Genomic DNA, 18653 nt, shown 5'->3' with positions numbered 1-18653 from the left:
AGTATGGAGGGGGTTCTGCTAATCATGAACTGCTTAGAATCTATAAGTTAGGATTTACTTATGTATCTTTTATAAACCTCCATTTCATCATGCTGATGCTTTTTTTTTTTTATGATCTTGCATATGATTCATCCATTAATAGATAATCATATCAGTATTGAAGATGGAAAGAAATACATCACTGTTTTCACTTGAAAGCTGAAATGCCTGGAGGCCTAACATCACAAAGCCATACTTTTCATGGCATTAGCAGGTTTAAAACACAGTGATTCCACACTCAGCAAGCAGCAGATTTGTGGCACACACTTTTCTGAGTAAGTGTGCAAACAGCTGGCAGTGTGCCTTGTAAGTGTGGCTGGGTTTGGATTTCACAAATAGCATTTTCAGTAAGATCCTGACGTTTGTGTATTTTCTCAGTGTTGAAAGGATTGTAATGCCAGGATTATACCAGTGTCAGCTTAGCTTTCTGTAAGAAACCCCTTTGCTTCCTGAAAGAGATCAGTCCCATTCATTATTGCAGACAGTTCATCAGAGGATATAAAAAAAGTTCTTTTGGGAAGACGGTATTATTAAACTTGTCCGATTCTCAGGACTTCACGGGGAAAGCATTTGCTAAAGCATGTGCTAAGAGCAGAAAGAAGAATAATGGTAAACCAAATTACTGAAAATGGCAAAGAGCTATTGCTAAAGGGTAAGTACTTCACGTTGATACTAATACCTGCAAAGGATTATAGTGTTCTGAATCAGTGTGTCTTAACTGAAGAATAAAATCACTGCGCTTCCTGAAACACAGTAATGTTAAATTGCTAAATGCTTTGAGTTGTGTAGTGTCAGTCAACTTAATTGGTAAAGCTGTTCTCTAATCTAGTTTTGCAAAGTACAGTAGAAGTCTGATAGTATCTTCATACGTATTTATCTATTGATAAATCAAAGGTCTGTGCTTAATTGTATGCTTTATTCTGTACTCTGGAGTGGGCTAACTGTTGCATAGGTTGTTGTCTGGGAAAGTTTTGGCTGGGTTTTTTTCATACATAACACAAGCAAATGAGGTCTTTAGAACTCAGAAGAACTGTTTCAAAGGAATTAATATATTGCCAACTATACAGCTTTTCAATTTACTTTTTGGTATAACTGTGCTTTGTGTCACTTTTGTAGATATCAAATCTGTTGCTGATGATAAATATGTACATGGTATCTGCAGTGTAGTGTGTAATGAATTTTAAGAAGCACACCTTTACTTGTTGGGTAAAATTCAGTAAACTCAAACATTAATGACAGTGCTAATTTAACAGTGAAGTAAATAATGCTATGTGTTAGTTTTAAAATATTATGTCATTCACATTGTATTTAAGAATATAATGTGAATGAACACATTATATTCTTAAAGTACCCATGAATGTCAATAGTTTGGCCTTTAAGCTGCAGTTTGTGATGGAAGCACGTGTCTCGGTCTGGCATGTGAGAGTTTGGTCTCCTCAGTGTAATTAATTGCTTGAGCCTGTGTTTAAAGTACAGAGGATCTCTTTGCTGCCTAAAAGCTATCAAGGTAAAGATCTGTCCTTTCATTCTGCCATTCTTTCCTCTCATACAGCCTTATTGTTGCATGAATTGTTACCTGGTGCAACTTTGGCCTTTATTTTCATAAAACACTGGGTCAGCCTGGAATTCACAGTTCACACTTACTGCCACCTTCAGTGAAAAAACCCTGGTAGCCCAAGGTCTTACGTGGATGGGCAATAACAGATTTCAGTTAGTAATGGAATTACTAGTAGACCATCCACTAGTAATTACTAGTGCCTTGTTTGTAGTGGGAATGAGCTTTATCTAACTAGATGCAGTGCTTTTTATTTCCTGCTTCTCCTATTTCTGATGTAAATGTAATACTCCTAATAACAAACAAACTAAACCAAAAGAACACCAAAAAACTCCAACACATAAAACACCTCAACCCGAAGAACGTAGTCACGTTTTCAAAATATTTGAGAACTGATGTTTACAGAGCTTGGAATGTTGCTATCAATCTTTTGCTACTGCAAAATAACAAAATTCTCATTTTCAGTTCTGAAAAACTTGAAAGTTAAATCTTAAATTGTGACTTTCTGGTTTAGCATGAGAAGTATTTTGGATAATATTAACCACTTTGTAGCTAAAGTGAAAATAAGTATTCCTCATTATCAGCTGCCTGTTCTGCTGCCATAAGTGAGTTTGTAATCAGAATTTTTATTTTACAAATGCTTCTTGTTTCTGGCTAGCTGTATGTGGTGGTTGTTGGTGGTGGTTGTTCTTATTATTTCTACTTTGGACTGTTACTGCTATTGGATTAGGATTTTTTCTAAGCAGTTGAAAGCAAGTAATTTAAGAAAAGAGGCAATACCTGATTTCTGTTTATGAAATTTATAGTTAATACAAATAGATATAATAATAAATTTAGTAATTTGTTATAGTCTCCCAAATGAACCAAAAAAAGAGGTTTCGTAACAGTTCTGAGAGTGAATAAGAGCCCAGCCACATGTGAGGAAATGCATAAATAAAGTATACAAGCAGATTTGGGATGTATTTGAAATCAAATTAACATCTACACGTGTCTTAGGTTATCTTAATATGTCAATCTCTTGATATACGTCGGCAATACTATTGAATGCTTTGCTCCTGAAATGTGGAGATATCTGGGGTCTTGAGCTATTAGCAAAGGCCAAGGAACTTGTTTTCTGTTCTTCAGTAGTATTCAGTTCTGCAAAACTTTACTGCTGGTGGATAATGAGAAGAATGCTCTCTGAACATAGAACTTAGGACAGCCTTTTGGAGTGAACCAAGTTTTATCTTGCAGTGCAAGTGCCTGGGAAAGTAGTATCATGGTTAACATCTGGGAAGTGCTTTCTCAAGAGCTGTGTTAAAACAGCTTCTTTTGTAGAAACAAACCAAAACCCCAGATTGTAATAAAAATTTTTCAATATTAAAACTTTATCCTTAAGGCTGTGAACAGATGTTTTAAAAAATAATGTTGTGATAATAAAATTACCTTATTATGCAAGGAAGAAATGTTCTCCCTACCTATTTTGGGTGTATTCATTTGCTCCTAGGTCTTGTAAGAACAGTAAGTGTAGCAAACCTGGTTTGGTTTTGTAGTCGAAACATCAAACTGAATTCTGGCTTAATTATCAGTTTTGTAGAAATTTGCAGAAGACCTTGACACATCAACATCTGGAAAAGCAGAAATAAATTGGAATAGAACTAACATGCTTTCCAAAGTGGGATAAATTTTGCTTACCTGAAGTTACCTGTAAATTAGTTTTTATTTATGCTAGGCTCTCTTTAGAGGTAATTTGCAGCATGCCAAGATCATGTACAGGAAAGGCACTCCAGGGATCAGCTAATTGAGCCGTCTCTTTCTGGGGAAAAAGCAAGCCTGTATTATTAGTTATATATATCTGCCTGCTGTTTAGATAGGTGCAATTAGGTTAAAGGAAGCCCACACCTATCACTTCTAAGTTGGGTATCACTTCTAATTTCTAATCTTAGATTACAGTGTTATTTGTAGATGGAATAATAAAAATACAAGTGATATTTTTTTTTTCTTTTAATTAAAAAGAAGGGCTAAGGTTGAATAATGTTCTCTGTGCATGAAAACGCCTCAGTTTGTGTCCGCGTACAGTCTATTACATCTTTCCTCCTTATTTTTTTTTTTTTTTTTTTTTAACAGTAGCATACACAAAGGTGTCTATACCTGCTTTGGAATCTTTCTTTTTTAAGCCTCACTGCAGCTCAGTCAGCATTACTCTCTTTTTCACTTCTTCTGTTATCTATGTTGGCTAGACTAAAGCTAGTCAGACTATGTCCATCTATGCCTTCAGCATGCCTTAACTTGTCAGGTAGATAGAGCCGCCATAAGAACTAGGTGAGTTAGTCATGGCCAAATGGAAAGATCTGAAGTTGGTTTAAGATGTAACTAATTTCTATTTATTTAACTCAACATAATGAAGTAGGGGAGTGGTGGTTTTCTTTAAGGGAGTTCATAAACTGACAGTAGAGGAGAATAAAACCTTGGCAGGTTGAGTCGTGCAACCACTCCTGCCACCTGCTTACAAGGATGATTGTTCTTTTAGTAGTCTGGCTGAGTAGACTTTATCACTGTGAAGCTTCCTGGTCTTTCTTTGTGATAGTCTGACTGTGCCTAATTGTTCAGCTTTCATTTACTCTCACTAATCTTTCTTTTAGTTAGTTTCATATGTGTTTTGTCTGTAATTCTTTCTAAATTCTGGTTTACATCCTTCAGTTACTGAAGAAAACACAATGGCTTGCACAAAAGACTTGCATTTGGCATGGTCAAGCACTGAAACTGTCTCTTGCTGGTCTAATCCCCTTCCAGAGGAAAACAGTAACATGAACACTGTCCTCTCTGTTCTTGATATTTTATTTTATTTTTAAATAAAGACAATATAAGTCTTTTGGAGAAGAGCAAAGTAAAACCACTCAGTAGAGTATCTGCTACAGTTTTGCCACAGTGTTTTTTCATGGCAATGAGATAAAAGTTTGGACATCCCTTTATTGCTTTTATTCTCTCCTGGGCTTGTGTGTTTGCGTGTATAGCAGTATGCACATTTAGGACTTGTAGGTTTTGTTCCATGAGCCATCTTTCATGTTTGATGGATGTCAGGTGATGTACACAATGATGAACCTTGGTTCATACCTGTGTCCGTTCCCAAGTAGGGGAGCTCTAAAAAGTTCAGGGACCTAGGGTGGAGATGTTTAGATAAACTTAGGTATAATTGTAGTGGTGGTTGCAAATAGAATTATTTGGTTTGGAAGAGAACGGTAGCATTCAGAAATAAAGTGTCTTAATTACTGAAAGATAACAAAGACTGAGAAGCAATGAAACAAGTGAAGAGGAAACATTAACCAACTTGGAATATCGTTTGCCTGTCTCAAAAATCGATATTAGTTAGGGACTAAGGCAAATAAATTATTCTTTGTTGCAGAAGATATAGATCCCTCTTTAAGAAACGTTCCTTCCAAAACAATCTTACATATGAAAACTTACACCACATAGCTACTGTCCAAGACCAAAGACTTGGTAACTGAGAATGGGGAAAACTGTACGCATAGCACAGGATGGTGCTTGCCCAGGAGACTCATGCTTCAGAATGTAAACTGTCCTCGTGTGGCGCTGGGGCAGGAATTCCCTGGAGTAGCTTTCCGAGGTCACCTCCGCTCTCTTCCAAAACTGATGGAGAAAGCAAGCTCTTCCCATGCAAGTAAGTCTCTTTGAAGCTGCTGGTATTGCTCATTGGCAGATGGAATGTACTAGGTAAATTTTTTATTGCAGTGTGTATTATATACTGTGCTCCAGTCCCTTCTATTTTGTCAAAGTACATTTGTGATTCCTGTTGAGGGAATGGTCATCTGCCATAGGTTTTACTCATGAAATTGGAAGCAGAATATGGAAAGAGAGGAAATGAGATGAACACTTTGATGATGTGATTTAGGACATGTCTGAAAAGTAGATTGTACCAAACGTGCAACTGTGGCGAGGCTGATTTTGCCTATCGTTCCGTTAGCTGTATTTAACTTCGCAATATAGCACTGTTCTTTAATCAGCACACATCTCTGCAGCACCCAGTTCTACATATTGGTGAAGTTAGAATAGGATGTCATTGTAAAGAACTTGAATATAAACCTACACTCCTTTGCTTCTTGTTGAAAATGTTAAGTGTTAGAGAGGGGTTTAATGTGGCACTTCATCGGATCAGTAGAATCATGCAGTTTGAAAGTTCACTTTTATTCTCGCATTGTTCACAGTAATCCATAATCTGTATATATTTCCAGGATAATGGAGCTAGTGCTGTGAATGGGATAAAAAGCCAGCTGTATTTCTCTATCAGGTGAACTTTGCCATCAAGAGAAAAATGTGCCGTAGCAATTGCAAAAACAATACTCTTATTTCCAGTCACTAGTTCTACTGATTTTTCTATTGCAGTTTGCTTTATTTGAACTTCCTGTGTGCAGGAAGATGTGTAAAGCAAGCAACCAAGGAGTCAGATTGAGAGGGAAAGTCTAATGGGAAGGAATTGGGTGATGCTAGAAAATGCTGATAGAGAATCAGAGAAGCTGAGAGCTCTTTTTAAGAGAGTGAACTTCTGAAGAGACCAATTCTGAAAAACTTGCTGATGGTAAAAACGAAGATGCACCCAAAAAATACTGCCAGTTAACTTGAAGATGCATCTTAAGTCACTGGACTTTGTCAGGCTCAGAGAGATGGCGTAGAGTAATCTTTCTTAACTGAGGAGAGGTTATAATGACGATGGTAATGAGATGCCTGGCATTTGGAGAGATCAAAACAATTGTCATCTTATATAAAGTCTAAGATCCAATGTATGCATTATCTTGGCAACAGTGGGATGTTATACATAAAAAGGGGGAGAGTTTCTGTAAGCATTAAAGTAAAGGAACACCATTATACTTTTTTGAGATAGTGGTAAGCTGCATCTCTATGGTAAGGTTCCTGATGGCAGAACAAGGAAAACTAAAAGCAAAGAACTGATTTAAAAATCATGCAGCGATTTAAAAAAAAAAAAAACGAAAAAAAACCAGTTTAATTTTTCAAACATTCAGTTACCAGATCTAGTATATAGGGAATGAGAATCCAAAACCAAGTTACTCCTGACCTTGCTGTGTTTGGTAAGTGTGATGATGAGAAGATAGAGCACAGACTAAAGCCTTGAAGAATCAAGTAGACAGTATTGCTGTTCATGCTGTCATTTGCCCCTGTGTCCAGTTTAATGAGTAACACCTATGTGTTAATGAGTAACACCTATTTTTTCCTCAGCAAAAATCGCAAATATACTTCACAATAGAACAGAACAGGTTGCAGCACAGCTTACAATAGGTAGTTGAACAAAATTGATCTTATATAGGCTTTCTGCCAATATAGTTGTAACAAATATAGTAAGCAATTAGGTTTGGCTGCTTTTTAGTAAATATTTGCTTTGCTGAAGTTGATAAACATTGTATTTTAATGCTGTGTTGCTAAGCTTACTGGTATTTTTGTAGGAGCACAAAAAAATCTACAAAGTACAGCAATATGAACCATTTTTTATATGTAGGTCCTGTATGTAGCAGGGCAGCTGCTAAGTAACATTTGCGTGTTAGTTGTCAGAGCTGTGAGAAAAGCAATAGGCAGCGAAACACAGCAGTCTGCTATTTACAGATATTTTGGTCAGCTAAGTGTTTACTTCCAGAAACTAAAAAAGACCTCTGTTGTTTGTGAATATTGGTTTTCCAAGTTCTGTTCAAAGCACCTCTCAGCAGTTTCCAATTGTGTTTCTTTCCATGCACCCTTTCCCCTCAGTAAGAACAGCACTGAACTTTCTCATAATTTCTTTGCTTAAAGCAATTGTTTTTGTAACCGTGGTATATGCTGATCCCTGTGTGTGCAGGAGGACTCTTCTGTTTGCCTGTTAGCTTCATTTTTTAAGTTGATTCAGATTTCAAAATGCAGAGATACTTTCACTTCAATTATATTAAAATAATCTAGTGAAGTCTTGTTGAACTGATTACCTTCATCATTGAAAATATGTACCCAAAAATTGAGCCGTTTAATCTCTTGTTTTTTATATATTCACTGTACAATACTGCGTTAACTTGACATTTTCATTTGAAATAATATTTTCTTTCTTTCATTTTCAATTTCTGTAGTGGTTACTTTTTTTGTAAATAGAAAAAAAAAGTATTCCTTGGATTGATCCTTTCTTAAAGAGATACTCTTGGAGATGTCTTTAGTTTGTATTGGCTGAAAGAGCAGGGAGTGAGGAGTTACAAGCGAGTGAAAGGATTTTTTGTTTGTCAAGCAGTGTGTTGGGAGCCAAAGGTTCTGAATGCTGGAATCAATTTTATATATTCCCCTCGCCCCCGCCCCGAGCTCATTTTGTACTATAGTGCCCTTTTTTTTTTTTTTAAGTGATTATTTGTTACAAAAAGCTCTACTGATAATAGAATCATCATAGAATGATTTGGGTTGGAAGGGACCTTAAAGCTCATCCAGTTCCCACCCCCTGCCATGGGCAGGGACACCTTCCACTAGACCAGGCTGCTCCAAGCCCCGTCCAAGCTGGCCTTGAACACTGCCAGGGATGGGGCAGCCACAGCTTCTCAGGGCACCCTGTGCCAGGGCGTCACCACCCTCACAGGGAAGAATTTCTTCCTAATGTCTAATCTAAATCTCGCCTCTGTCAGGTTAAAGCCATTCCTCCTTGTCCTGTCACTACATGGCCTTGTAAAAAGTCCCTCTTCAGATTTCTCGTTGGTCTCTTTAGATATTGGAAGACTATTAAAGGGTCCCTGGAGCCTTCGCTTCTCCAGGCTGAACAAGCCCAGCTCTCTCAGCCTGACCCTGTAGCAGAGGAGCTCCAGCCTTTGGAGCATCTTCATGGTCCCCTCTGCACTTGCTCTACTAATCTTCCATGTCATCTTTTTTTTTTTTTTTTTTTTTTTAATACATTCATTGCGTAAAATGAATGCTTTACTTTTACTGTATCTGATATTAGGCTTTAAATGTAAAAGCATAAGAGGAGTCTGAGTGTCTAAATGTTCAAAATACAGTAAGGGTAAAGGCATCATGAAGTGAACACGTTTGATGTCTAAGATTAGTGGGCATAGTAAGAAAACAAACAACAACAACAACAACAAAAAAAATCCACAACAACCAACCAACCAAAAAAAAAAAACCAACCCCAAAATGGAGGTGCTTTGGTGTATTGTAATAACAAAATATATATAGCCTTTGATTTGTTTAGTCTTACTAAATCTACCTAATCTGTTTGGATGTAGTGCTCAAACGTTGCTCTTAACGTTACAGTGCTGCTTAGCATTAGTAATGATTTCTGAGTGCACAGGAACTGTCTTTTTACTCATTACTGTTCTATATAAGAAGTAGTTATTGAATGGAACATTAGAGAATAAGTGCACAGATAGTGGTGTAACTATGATCCTAGTTGTAAGTTTTACTTTGAGGTCATTTTTTATTCGATTTTAATGAAAATGGAGGAGTAGAAACAGAAATAACTCTACCTTGAGAGTAACACTCCTGATACTGATAACGTTGCATAACTTCAGATACTAAAAAGAAACAGATTCAATTGATCAAGCAAGTTTATTCCCTGTGAGTTTTGTCAAGGTTAAACAGTCTGTCTTTCTGTGCTTATCAAAACCTCATTCTTTTTCAATTTGCAGGTCATGGCAACCATAAAGAAAACAGTCCTTTCCTGAACAGTTCAGAAGCTGGCAAGGGAGGTGATTACTATGACAGAAATCTGGCATTGTTTGAGGTATCTTCAAACTGTTTTTTATACTTCTGTTGTGATTTGTGATCTTCCAAGATAGAAGGGATTGAGCACATTAACTGCATTGCAAAGTTCCAGGGAGTGGGCTGGTTCCGAACTCCCACTGCATGACCAATCTTAAAGCCATTGGTGTGCTTAGGGGTATCTCTACAAAGCAGCAAAACACAATGGTGCCAGAGGTGACCTGAATAATTTAAGTAGTGAAGCTGTGGCACTGTGGGCTAATGAGAGTGAAAAAATGAGCATGGGCTGATTTATTGTGCTAAGAAGGACTGTGTTATTCTGTAAATTCAGGCAGTCAAATTAGCCTGGGTAGCCTGTATTACTACCACAGAATGTCAGTAATATGGATTTCTCCCCCATGTGCTTTTCTGTGGGCACATGTCTGTTGTCCAAGGTACCAATGGCAGAGATACCCTGTGTGATGTAAAACCTTAGATAGTATGACCACTCAGGACTGTGAGGCAGAGAGGTATGACTGTTTCCATGAGGAAGTGAGGAGGACCAGAGTCTCATCTGGGAGGCCAGCTGGAGCCACACCAACTCCAGCAGAATCCTCCTCCACATCCTCACCTCACTTGCACTGCGTTAAATACAGATATATGATGGTTTCTAAAATACGTTTTCAGAAGCTCCAGTACTGGGGAGTGCTGCAGAGTCTTTGTATGGCTCTGTAGCAGCTTTCCAGCTGGGCATCCGAGTTAGCTTCACAGCAATACTGGCAACATAGCATCGTAGAATGGTTTGGGTTGGGGACCTTAAAGCTCATCCAGTTCCAACCCACTGCCACAGGCAGTGACACCTTTCACTAGACCAGGTTGCTCTAAGCCCTGTCCAACCTGGCCTTGAACACTGCCAAGGATGGGGCGTTTCCCACTCTGGAAACTCAGTTTGAGGCAGCCAGAACTGGCTCTGCACCCTGCCAGGTTGACACCTGCAGAGTTCAGCTGCTTGGCATAGAGCCTGGACAAGTGTAAACCTATCTGCTGCTAGATAGGCACTCACTGTGGAAAGGCTACAATCATGTTTGCCGGCAGCGTGCTTGAGCTAAAAGGCTTTGAAGCATGCTCTCAGCTCTCCTCCCTCCAAGGCATGGTAAATCTGTGACCAGGATAACCTCACTTGTAGGTCATGCAGAGTTGGCCACTTGTGGCATGGCTACTATTAGTCACATGCCTGCCTTTTTCAGAAGCAGTAATACGGTACCACACCGAGTCTGCAGGCTCCTCATGTGCTGCAGAGAGGGAGGAGCATCCCAAAGGCCATGCTGCTCAACTGAACAGGAAACATGTGTTGCCCCTTTCTGGAAGGAATTGCAGTCAGGTTTTTAAAGATGTGAACTGCAGATCAGAGCAGAGGAAACAGTCGGAAGAGGGGTGCTTGCCTTGTGGCATCTGCTTAGCCATTTGAGGTCAGATTCCATCAGGTACATAGCATGTAACTCTGCTGATCCTACCAGAAACTGTTTGTGGTAATACAGGAAAATATGATAACGCTGCAGACAGTGAAATCTTTCTTGATATTTTTTTTATTTCCTGTTTAGAAAGTTGTTTCTCTTTACCATGTATTACTTACTGTGCAGTTAGATGCATAAGACGATTTAGTTTCAAAGAGAAAGGGGGAGGGAATGATTTTGTTCTTATTTTTTCCCCTCTTTCTTTTTTCCCCTTGAACTTAGTTTCAGAAAGAGAAGTTGGATGGGATAAATGTAAAGATGTGAGGCTTCTGTGCATGTGGCTTCTGGGATTTTTACCTAGATCCACATGAGTTAGATGACATAGTTTGAATAATGAAAAAAAATAATCACGGTGCATGCATGCCAACAATGACCAGAGTTTAATCACTAAATCTGTAATTTGTTAGGCAACTTGACACTTTTAAAAGTATATCTGTTAATACAAGCTGACATGAGGGACACAGGCAAGCTACATGTTAATTTTCTTATAGTCCCAATGCTCAGACTTCTTTATTGCTGTAATTCATGCTTTTCAGCACCTAAGGAGAAGGATGCATTCAGTGCAGACCTGTGGACATCACCTTTTCTCATAAGAGTTGCCCTCCTTTCAGTAAATTAAATCCTTTTGTCAGTGGTTCTGGCACAATGAAATATTCTGTCACTCCCTGGATAATTTTCCTGGTGTATTCCCTGGCAACTTCAGGCATGCGAGGAAGGCATGACCCAAGCCACCCTTCATAAATGCTGTGAACTGCAGAAGCTGACTAGTTGTCTTCTTCCACAGGAAGAACTTGATATACGACCAAAAGTGTCATCTCTGCTTGGCAAGTTGGTCAACTACACAAATCTTACCCAGGGTGTTAAGGAACATGAAGAAGCAGAAAGTACTGATGGCTCGAAGAAGAAAGTGTCAAAAGTAAGTAAAAATTCTCTGCATGGCCAGCTGATAAATGGGATGATTCCCTATGCATTTTTTGGGGACCTGGGATCCTTTCTGTTTTATCTTATCCTCTGTCAGAAGCCATGATGCTGTTTCAAAGAAATAACTTAGAACTCTGAAGGTAACCAGATGTTAAAAAAGAATTGGGGCAGATGAGTGGTTAAGCACTGTGCACTTAGGTACACTTGTTACGGATTAAGATAAGGAGGATAGGCTTTTAGCAATGAATCGAATAAACAATAAAACAACCCTCCCACCTTTTTCCTAGTGCTGTTTTAGCTGCCCAGCAGCATCTGTCACATCTCTCCAAGCCTGGTAGGTATGACACAGGACTTGCAGGAGACAACACCCTTCTAGAGTAGTGGCTGGAGCTCAGATAGGACACCCTGAGGCAGCTCAAGAGTCATTCTGGTGTTAGGCGCTTAGGCAACAGAATTCTGCCCCAAAGTATCAGCATTTAGATGGTTAGGCCATTTGGGCTGGGCTTGTAATAACTAGGTATAAAGTGGGGTTTGGCTGTTGGTAGTTAGATTTCTATCAGGAGGGCTGTTCTAACTGCTGCTCTTAGTGCTCTGGCAGTCCAGCAAGTTGTTTCAGTTAGTGCTAAACCCTCAAGTGGTGTGGTTGCATTTTATGACACTTGCAGGCCTGTCAGTCTGCTTGCAAATTTTGTCAAAAGAAAGTCTTCCAAAAAGCTAAGATAGCCCTTGAATTATACAGATTTTATAGTACTGCCCTGTTGAAAGTTTGAGCCATTTCAGAAAGAGATGGTAGTGATAATGTTGAAAACCAGCACATTGTTCTCAAAGAGAATGCATGTTGCCCCATGCAGAATGCCAGATTCCAGCTCCCTTACTCACACACCAGTTCTTTACTCTGTAGGGCTTTACGCTGAGGTTAACAAAGTTGTTTAGTCAACACTGAAGCTTAAAAGTCAATTATATCTAAGACCATGTGCACTGAAGTGCTGTAATATTGTGGTTAATATGACATCATTGCAAGACTAAGTGAAGGTCATCTTGGTGTAGTAGCTGCATTCTGGTACTATAAGCTTACATTAAAAAAGTAACTTAAAACTTTTAATTGTGAATTTCTTTTGTGTGGTGCTTGGTGTTATGCTAATTGCTGAGTCTATCCAGAGTTTTTGCCTTTGCCTTACTAATACGAAATGTCAGCTGCATCTCTGTTTTAGCATGCTTTTGGTGGGAGTAATGACAGGCATCAGCTGCTAATATGGTGTTATTGCATAACCTAAAATAATTTTCAGCCTACCATCAAAAGCAGATTGATTATTACCTAACAAAGGTAGAATGGACTGCGATACAATATGTATACTGTCTTTACTATTTTGAGGCAGTTCTGATTGCATTTGCTGTTTGTTTCCTTATTAATTGCATGACCAGAATACCAGGGTAAGATGCAGTCTAATCTGAAAGCTAGTCGCTTACTTCCTTTTTGGAAAAGGAATAGGGAGAATTTGGTGATGGATCTCTAGTGTAAAGTTGGTTAAAGCAAATGCATTTTACCTTCATAAGGTAAAAATGGAGCAAATAACAGGAAATTGAGAAGTTGTTTTAAATCCCTGGTGTAGTAACATGTAAGATTTGGTGTTAGTATTTTTACATTTAGGTACAATTTATGTTAACACTTGCATATTCTCAAACTGTTTACTGCCATAAAGAAGGACTGTTGTCCATGTTAAAGCTATGCTTCTATGGCAAAATAGAGTTTGGGCTTAATACCTGGGTTGTTCTCAACTATGCTTTCCCATGTCCCAGAAATGTGTGTTTGCAGATTCTCAGATGTTTTTTGTATAATGAGTTGGGTAACCATTCCAAAAGTGACAATGTCATCCTGTGTTAATATCTCAGTGTTTTCTGTGTAAACACTGCAGTTTCCTTAAGCGGCTCCTTGCCTAGCATGTCTGTCTCTGGGATAAATTGCATCAGCTGCAATACTATACCTGTAGTCTGAATTTCTTCTCTCTCTCTTGCCATAAGCTATATGAAATTTTTCTAATGAAATATGAAAATTCTTCATTTTTTTTACTATTGAAATGTGAAACATCTTGTAGAATATAAGAAGATGGACTATTAACTTTGCCAATAATTATAACCATTAAACCAAGAAATTCTCAATCAGTAGCTGTACAGTGCTATGGATTGAAGGTATCCTGAAACTGTGCAAATGGGATTCTTCCACACATTTGTTTTTAATCATCTTTAAAGTATAAATCGATGTGCTGCTGATACCTTATCCTTCCCATCTGAGCATTATTAATACAGAAGCATGAATATCTACCCCAGCCCCATAAGAACAGAACCTGCTAAGTGCCAGCGTTGTTAACTGACTTGTTGCTGAATGCTGTACTGGGTACACTCAGCAAGTACATAGCCAGTGTGACAAAGTGTGAAGAAGTAAGCTCTGTCTCCTGATGTGTCACTCACTGGAATTGGCATCTCGTAGGCGAGAACTGGAGCAAGGGGGTGAGCAGGCTCTAGATCTGGTATTCAAAAACTGAACGAAGAAAGCAGTACTTTCAGTAAGTGAATATGTCATTTTCTCTCCGAGCAGGTAAGACAGGTCTCTCTGAATACCTTTTTGTGACCCAGCACACCCCTGCCCACTGAATCACCTCTATTCAATGATAGAAAACCCCCCCCCCACAAAAAACTAACAAAAAACCCACCCACACACACACAAAAAAAGAGACAAGGCAGCTGTGTGCACATGAAGTGGCTGAATCTCTGAGAGGTGGGTATCAAGAAAGAGATCTCTCTCCTGAAGTTAAAGCTTAAAGGTCTGGAGAATGATGTGCTTCAGCTTGTGGAGATTGCTGTTGTCAGCATGTGCTTCCTACAGTGACAAGACAAAAAGAGACTGGAATATTTATACAGCGTCTGGAAAATACATTACATTACTATGCCCCTTCTAATCTCTTGGAATAATTGCTGCAGAGTTTGTGGAAGATGCAGAGGAAGATCGGGACAGTTTCACTACAAGGTGGCTGAATATGAACATACTACCCTGTTTCAGCATTCCCATTAAGTATTTTTTGATAGTAGCATTCTGTTAGATACACATCAGATAAAATATACACTGCTCCATGTAATAGGGTAGAAATTGGGTTGCTTTTTATCTTTTCTAAATACAATATTGTATTAAAGCACTTAATAGTTGCAGTGCTATAAAAAATCTCCTTCTCATCTCATGATGAAAAATGAGATTAACTCACCATTTCATTTTGTCCTGCTGTCTGTCCGCATGCCACAGAACACCCATAAGAGCTGTCATTACCGATCAATGTCCTCAAGCCCTGCAGCCAAATGCTTTGATAACCCATCATGCTGGCACAATGGAAATAGTGTCCTTGAGACTCAGATCAATATTTGTATCAATTATGTGTCTGCAGCTGACTAGAGTGAATGGAAACATGATCTGCATCACTGAAACTGTTTTCGAGATTTTTCTGTCCCTTCCTGGTTGATCTAAACCAGCGTTCTTAAAAATGTCTGTTTATTTCCGTTATGCACTCGGGGGTGTTGTTCTTTTTTTTCATTTCTTGGCTGTTTCATGAGGGTAATTCCCTTCTTATTTCAGATTGCATTCTGTTGAGACTTCAGCACTAGTTTAGTATCAGTTCCCGATTCTAAGATGCTATAAAAAAGGGTCAAGTCACTGGAGATTACTAGTGTTAAATATTTCTGTGAACAAGCTGCTTCAAGTGCTATTTGTGGATTATGATTCTTTTATACCAGTATTTTTGATTACACAGGGTAAGAAAATCCAGACTAAACTCTTATGCCTGAGGTACATTTAGTAATAGCGTGGTTTGGGTTTTGTCTGTGGGCAGACACTTGTGTGTGACTATACAACTAATGGACCATTTGTCTTCCTCTGTGGCTGAAGGTAGCTTGTAACTTGATAGCATGAGAGGCCACTTAAGAGTGAAGGAGGGAGGATGATGAACAGTGGAGCAGAGCTGCAGGGACTGTATAGGGCAGAAGAAAGACCAGAGCTGAGCTGAGGTAAATCCTTACACAAAGGAACAGGATTTGGGAGATGTGTAAAGGGCAGGCTGAAAACTCACCTGCTTTGATAGTGTTTGGAAGACTCTATACAGGGTATACAGTAGCTGTGCTCCACTTGCTTGTCCTGCATAGGAGCAATAGGTTGGGCTTTTTCCAGATGCCACTTTAGACAAACTCTTAGGAACTCCTTTTCCTCTGAGATACCCATACGTCTGATAAATTCGCTTACTGCTGGGTTCAGAGATGTTGGTTGTGAGGGGGAGCGACTGATGGATGAATAGTCAGATAGATGATAAAACCATGTGGAATGGGTCTTTGAGAGGCAATGAGTACATTAAGGTGACAATGGGAAGTCCTCGTGCAGGGCAAAACCTGCGCAGTGCCTGGCAACATCATTTAGGCCTCTCTCAGTTAATGTTTATGTGATTGAAGGCACAGTGTGAATCAGATGAAGGTGTTTGAATGAAAAGTACCTGAACCTCCCCTTCTTGAGGAGATAGGTCCATTATAAAGAACGCCCTGAGAAGATCCTCCTCCACTGTAGCACTGGAGCAACTCACTTCAAAATCCTTACCTTACCCTGATCAGGGTACTCCTGTACAAGTGTCACTTCTGCTTGTATCAGAAGGCAACAATTCCTTTTGTCCTTACACATAATCTCAACAAAGCTGGTCAGGTTAGTTCTGTAGGATGGCAATTTTTGTACAAATGGCTGGTGACATTTTGGGGATTATTTTTTTTTGTAGTGTGGCATTGCAAGAGCAGAGTAACAACTCTGGCCTCATGCTGGTGGAACTCACAGGTCAAGTCCATTGCAAACCATTACCACGTGGTTCTGTTGTCTGCTTCAGGAGGTTCACCTAAGTCAAAGTGTTTATGGGGAAAATCTGGTTGATCTGATTTAGCTTTAGTCACACAGGGGATTCAAAGCTGACTTCAAAACATTCAGTCAGCAATTTCTGGCTTTTCTAACACAGAACTGTTCAGATGGTGTTCTTGGGCACAGTGTTCCTTCGTCTCTGGCAAGGCAGATTTCTAATGCAGATGAGGAGATTTCGAGTTGTAACATGTAATTCCGAGTTGAAGCACTGCATTCCTAGGTTGCTTATTTTAACTTGGTGATCTCTCAACCATTTGATTCTTCTCGGATTTTGCTTTGTGTAATAAAATATACTCTTGACATACCTAAGGTAACTAATTTTTTCTATAATGAAGACAAGGCAAGAACAAAGTTTTTGATAGCCTTTTAAAGAGTAACATGCTTGTCTTAAGCAGTAGTGCTTTTGATTCATGACTAATTTCTCTATAAGGGTGCATGTGACCTGTTTATTTTTGCATTTAGTTAATGCTATGTAGAGTCAAATTTGAACAAGTGTTGTCACCTCCCTTTAATACCCTTCTCATTGGGATGATTGTTCATGGGTTTCTTTAAATGCTGTCTATCTGTAATAGTGTTTGGAATTCAGGTTTATTTATAGATAGAAGTATGGAGAGGGATGAGCCTTTGAGAAGCTACACTCTCTATTCCCCCTGTGTGTCAGTGTTCTGTATAATTTTAAATGCAAAACAAGGCCTCAGAGAGCAGAAGCAATGAAATGTCTTGGCAGGAAGCCACAGAGGTTTTGGTTCCTGAAACTCTGCTAGTGCTAGGTGTGCCAGTGCAGGAACACTTTTGTATTCCATGAAATAAAACCCTTATCTGTGTCATTTTGATATCGTTGTTTTGGATTTGACTGTCTTCTGACAGTAACTATTTGGGCAAAGGAGAATTCTACAAGATATTATGTTGAATGCCAGTCATGTGCAGTTCCTGTGAAGTCACACAACTAACTTGTATTTTCTCAGTCGCTGTCAAAAGTAATTCAGAGTTTGATACTAACATTAAACATGAGAAAGGTTGGAATCATTAGTTTTACATGAAATATATAAAATGGAAGCAAATACATTATGTATGTCTGCAGATTCCTTCCAGATCTTTTCTAGTTGTAACATCACAAAAATATGTTTTCCATGGAACTAATCTGTAAACTCTGGGGATTAGGGTAAGATCTACAGTAAACTAAATACATGTATGTTCTCTTGTTAGTAATTGGTGTTAAATACTGAGTATAGTTACTTCAAATGTGAAGGTATGTTAGGGTCAGTATTTTGTTCAGAAATTTGTGGTTTCGGAGTTTGCTTCATGTTTTGTGAACAGAACAATAGTACTTGTATGGGTCTACCTCATTTTTCCCAGATTCCTACCACTTGAAAAACAGAAATTGTAGGGTTTTTTAGTTATTATGCTTTAAATAATTGCAGTTAATAGATGTCCATGAACTTGTTTTTCAGTCACCCAGCATGGGCACCCTGATGGGGGTGTATTTACCATGCATGCAGAATATCTTCGGGGTTATTCTCTTCCTTCGGCTGACCTGGATGGTGGGAATGGCTGGTGTTCTTCAGTCCTTCCTGATAGTATTACTTTGCTGCTGTTGTGTAAGTATATAGGTAAAATAACGCACATGATGTAACCTCTGTGAAACTATTGAGGAACTTGGAGAGACTGTATTGTAGATATATATGTAAAGAAAAGCCAGATTTATGCTAGACACTTACGCTATGTTTGTAGCCGTGTTTGTAGCCATGTGATTTTTTCTTTTTTTCCGCTAGTATTTCTGAAGTGGCAAACTGTATCTAGTGCAGGTGCAATCTCAAAGCTAGTGTTTGTTCAGCAGACAGCTGTTTCCTGTGCCTGTCCCAGGTCATGGCTGCCTGCTTTGCTGGAATCTCAGCTGTGCAGATGGAGGGACACCTGCACTCTTTTGTCTTGCTGTGTCTTCAGACACCTGTTACTTGACCTGATAAAGCAGTGGTCATTTCTGAGGCAAAAGTCTCAACAGCTTGCTGAT

The 18653-nt window shown here is 38.9% G+C and overlaps 1 protein-coding gene across 2 annotated transcripts in view; it reads left to right on the top strand.

Moving 5' to 3' along the window:
• Window positions 1-18653, top strand: part of SLC12A4 (solute carrier family 12 member 4) — a 50825-nt gene that overhangs the window by 12389 nt on the left and 19783 nt on the right. For both annotated transcript variants that reach the window (XM_030470988.1, XM_030470987.1), the window contains exons 2-4: window positions 9226-9320; window positions 11576-11707; window positions 18094-18240. In XM_030470988.1, coding sequence (XP_030326848.1) covers window positions 9226-9320; window positions 11576-11707; window positions 18094-18240 — 374 coding nt within the window. The remainder of the gene's footprint in view (window positions 1-9225; window positions 9321-11575; window positions 11708-18093; window positions 18241-18653) is intronic.

The sequence above is a fragment of the Strigops habroptila genome, chromosome Z (genome assembly GCF_004027225.2).
Source record: "Strigops habroptila isolate Jane chromosome Z, bStrHab1.2.pri, whole genome shotgun sequence".
Lineage (NCBI taxonomy): Eukaryota > Metazoa > Chordata > Aves > Psittaciformes > Psittacidae > Strigops > Strigops habroptila.
Note: the sequence above shows the minus strand (reverse complement) of the source record. Positions and strands in the feature narration are given on the sequence as shown.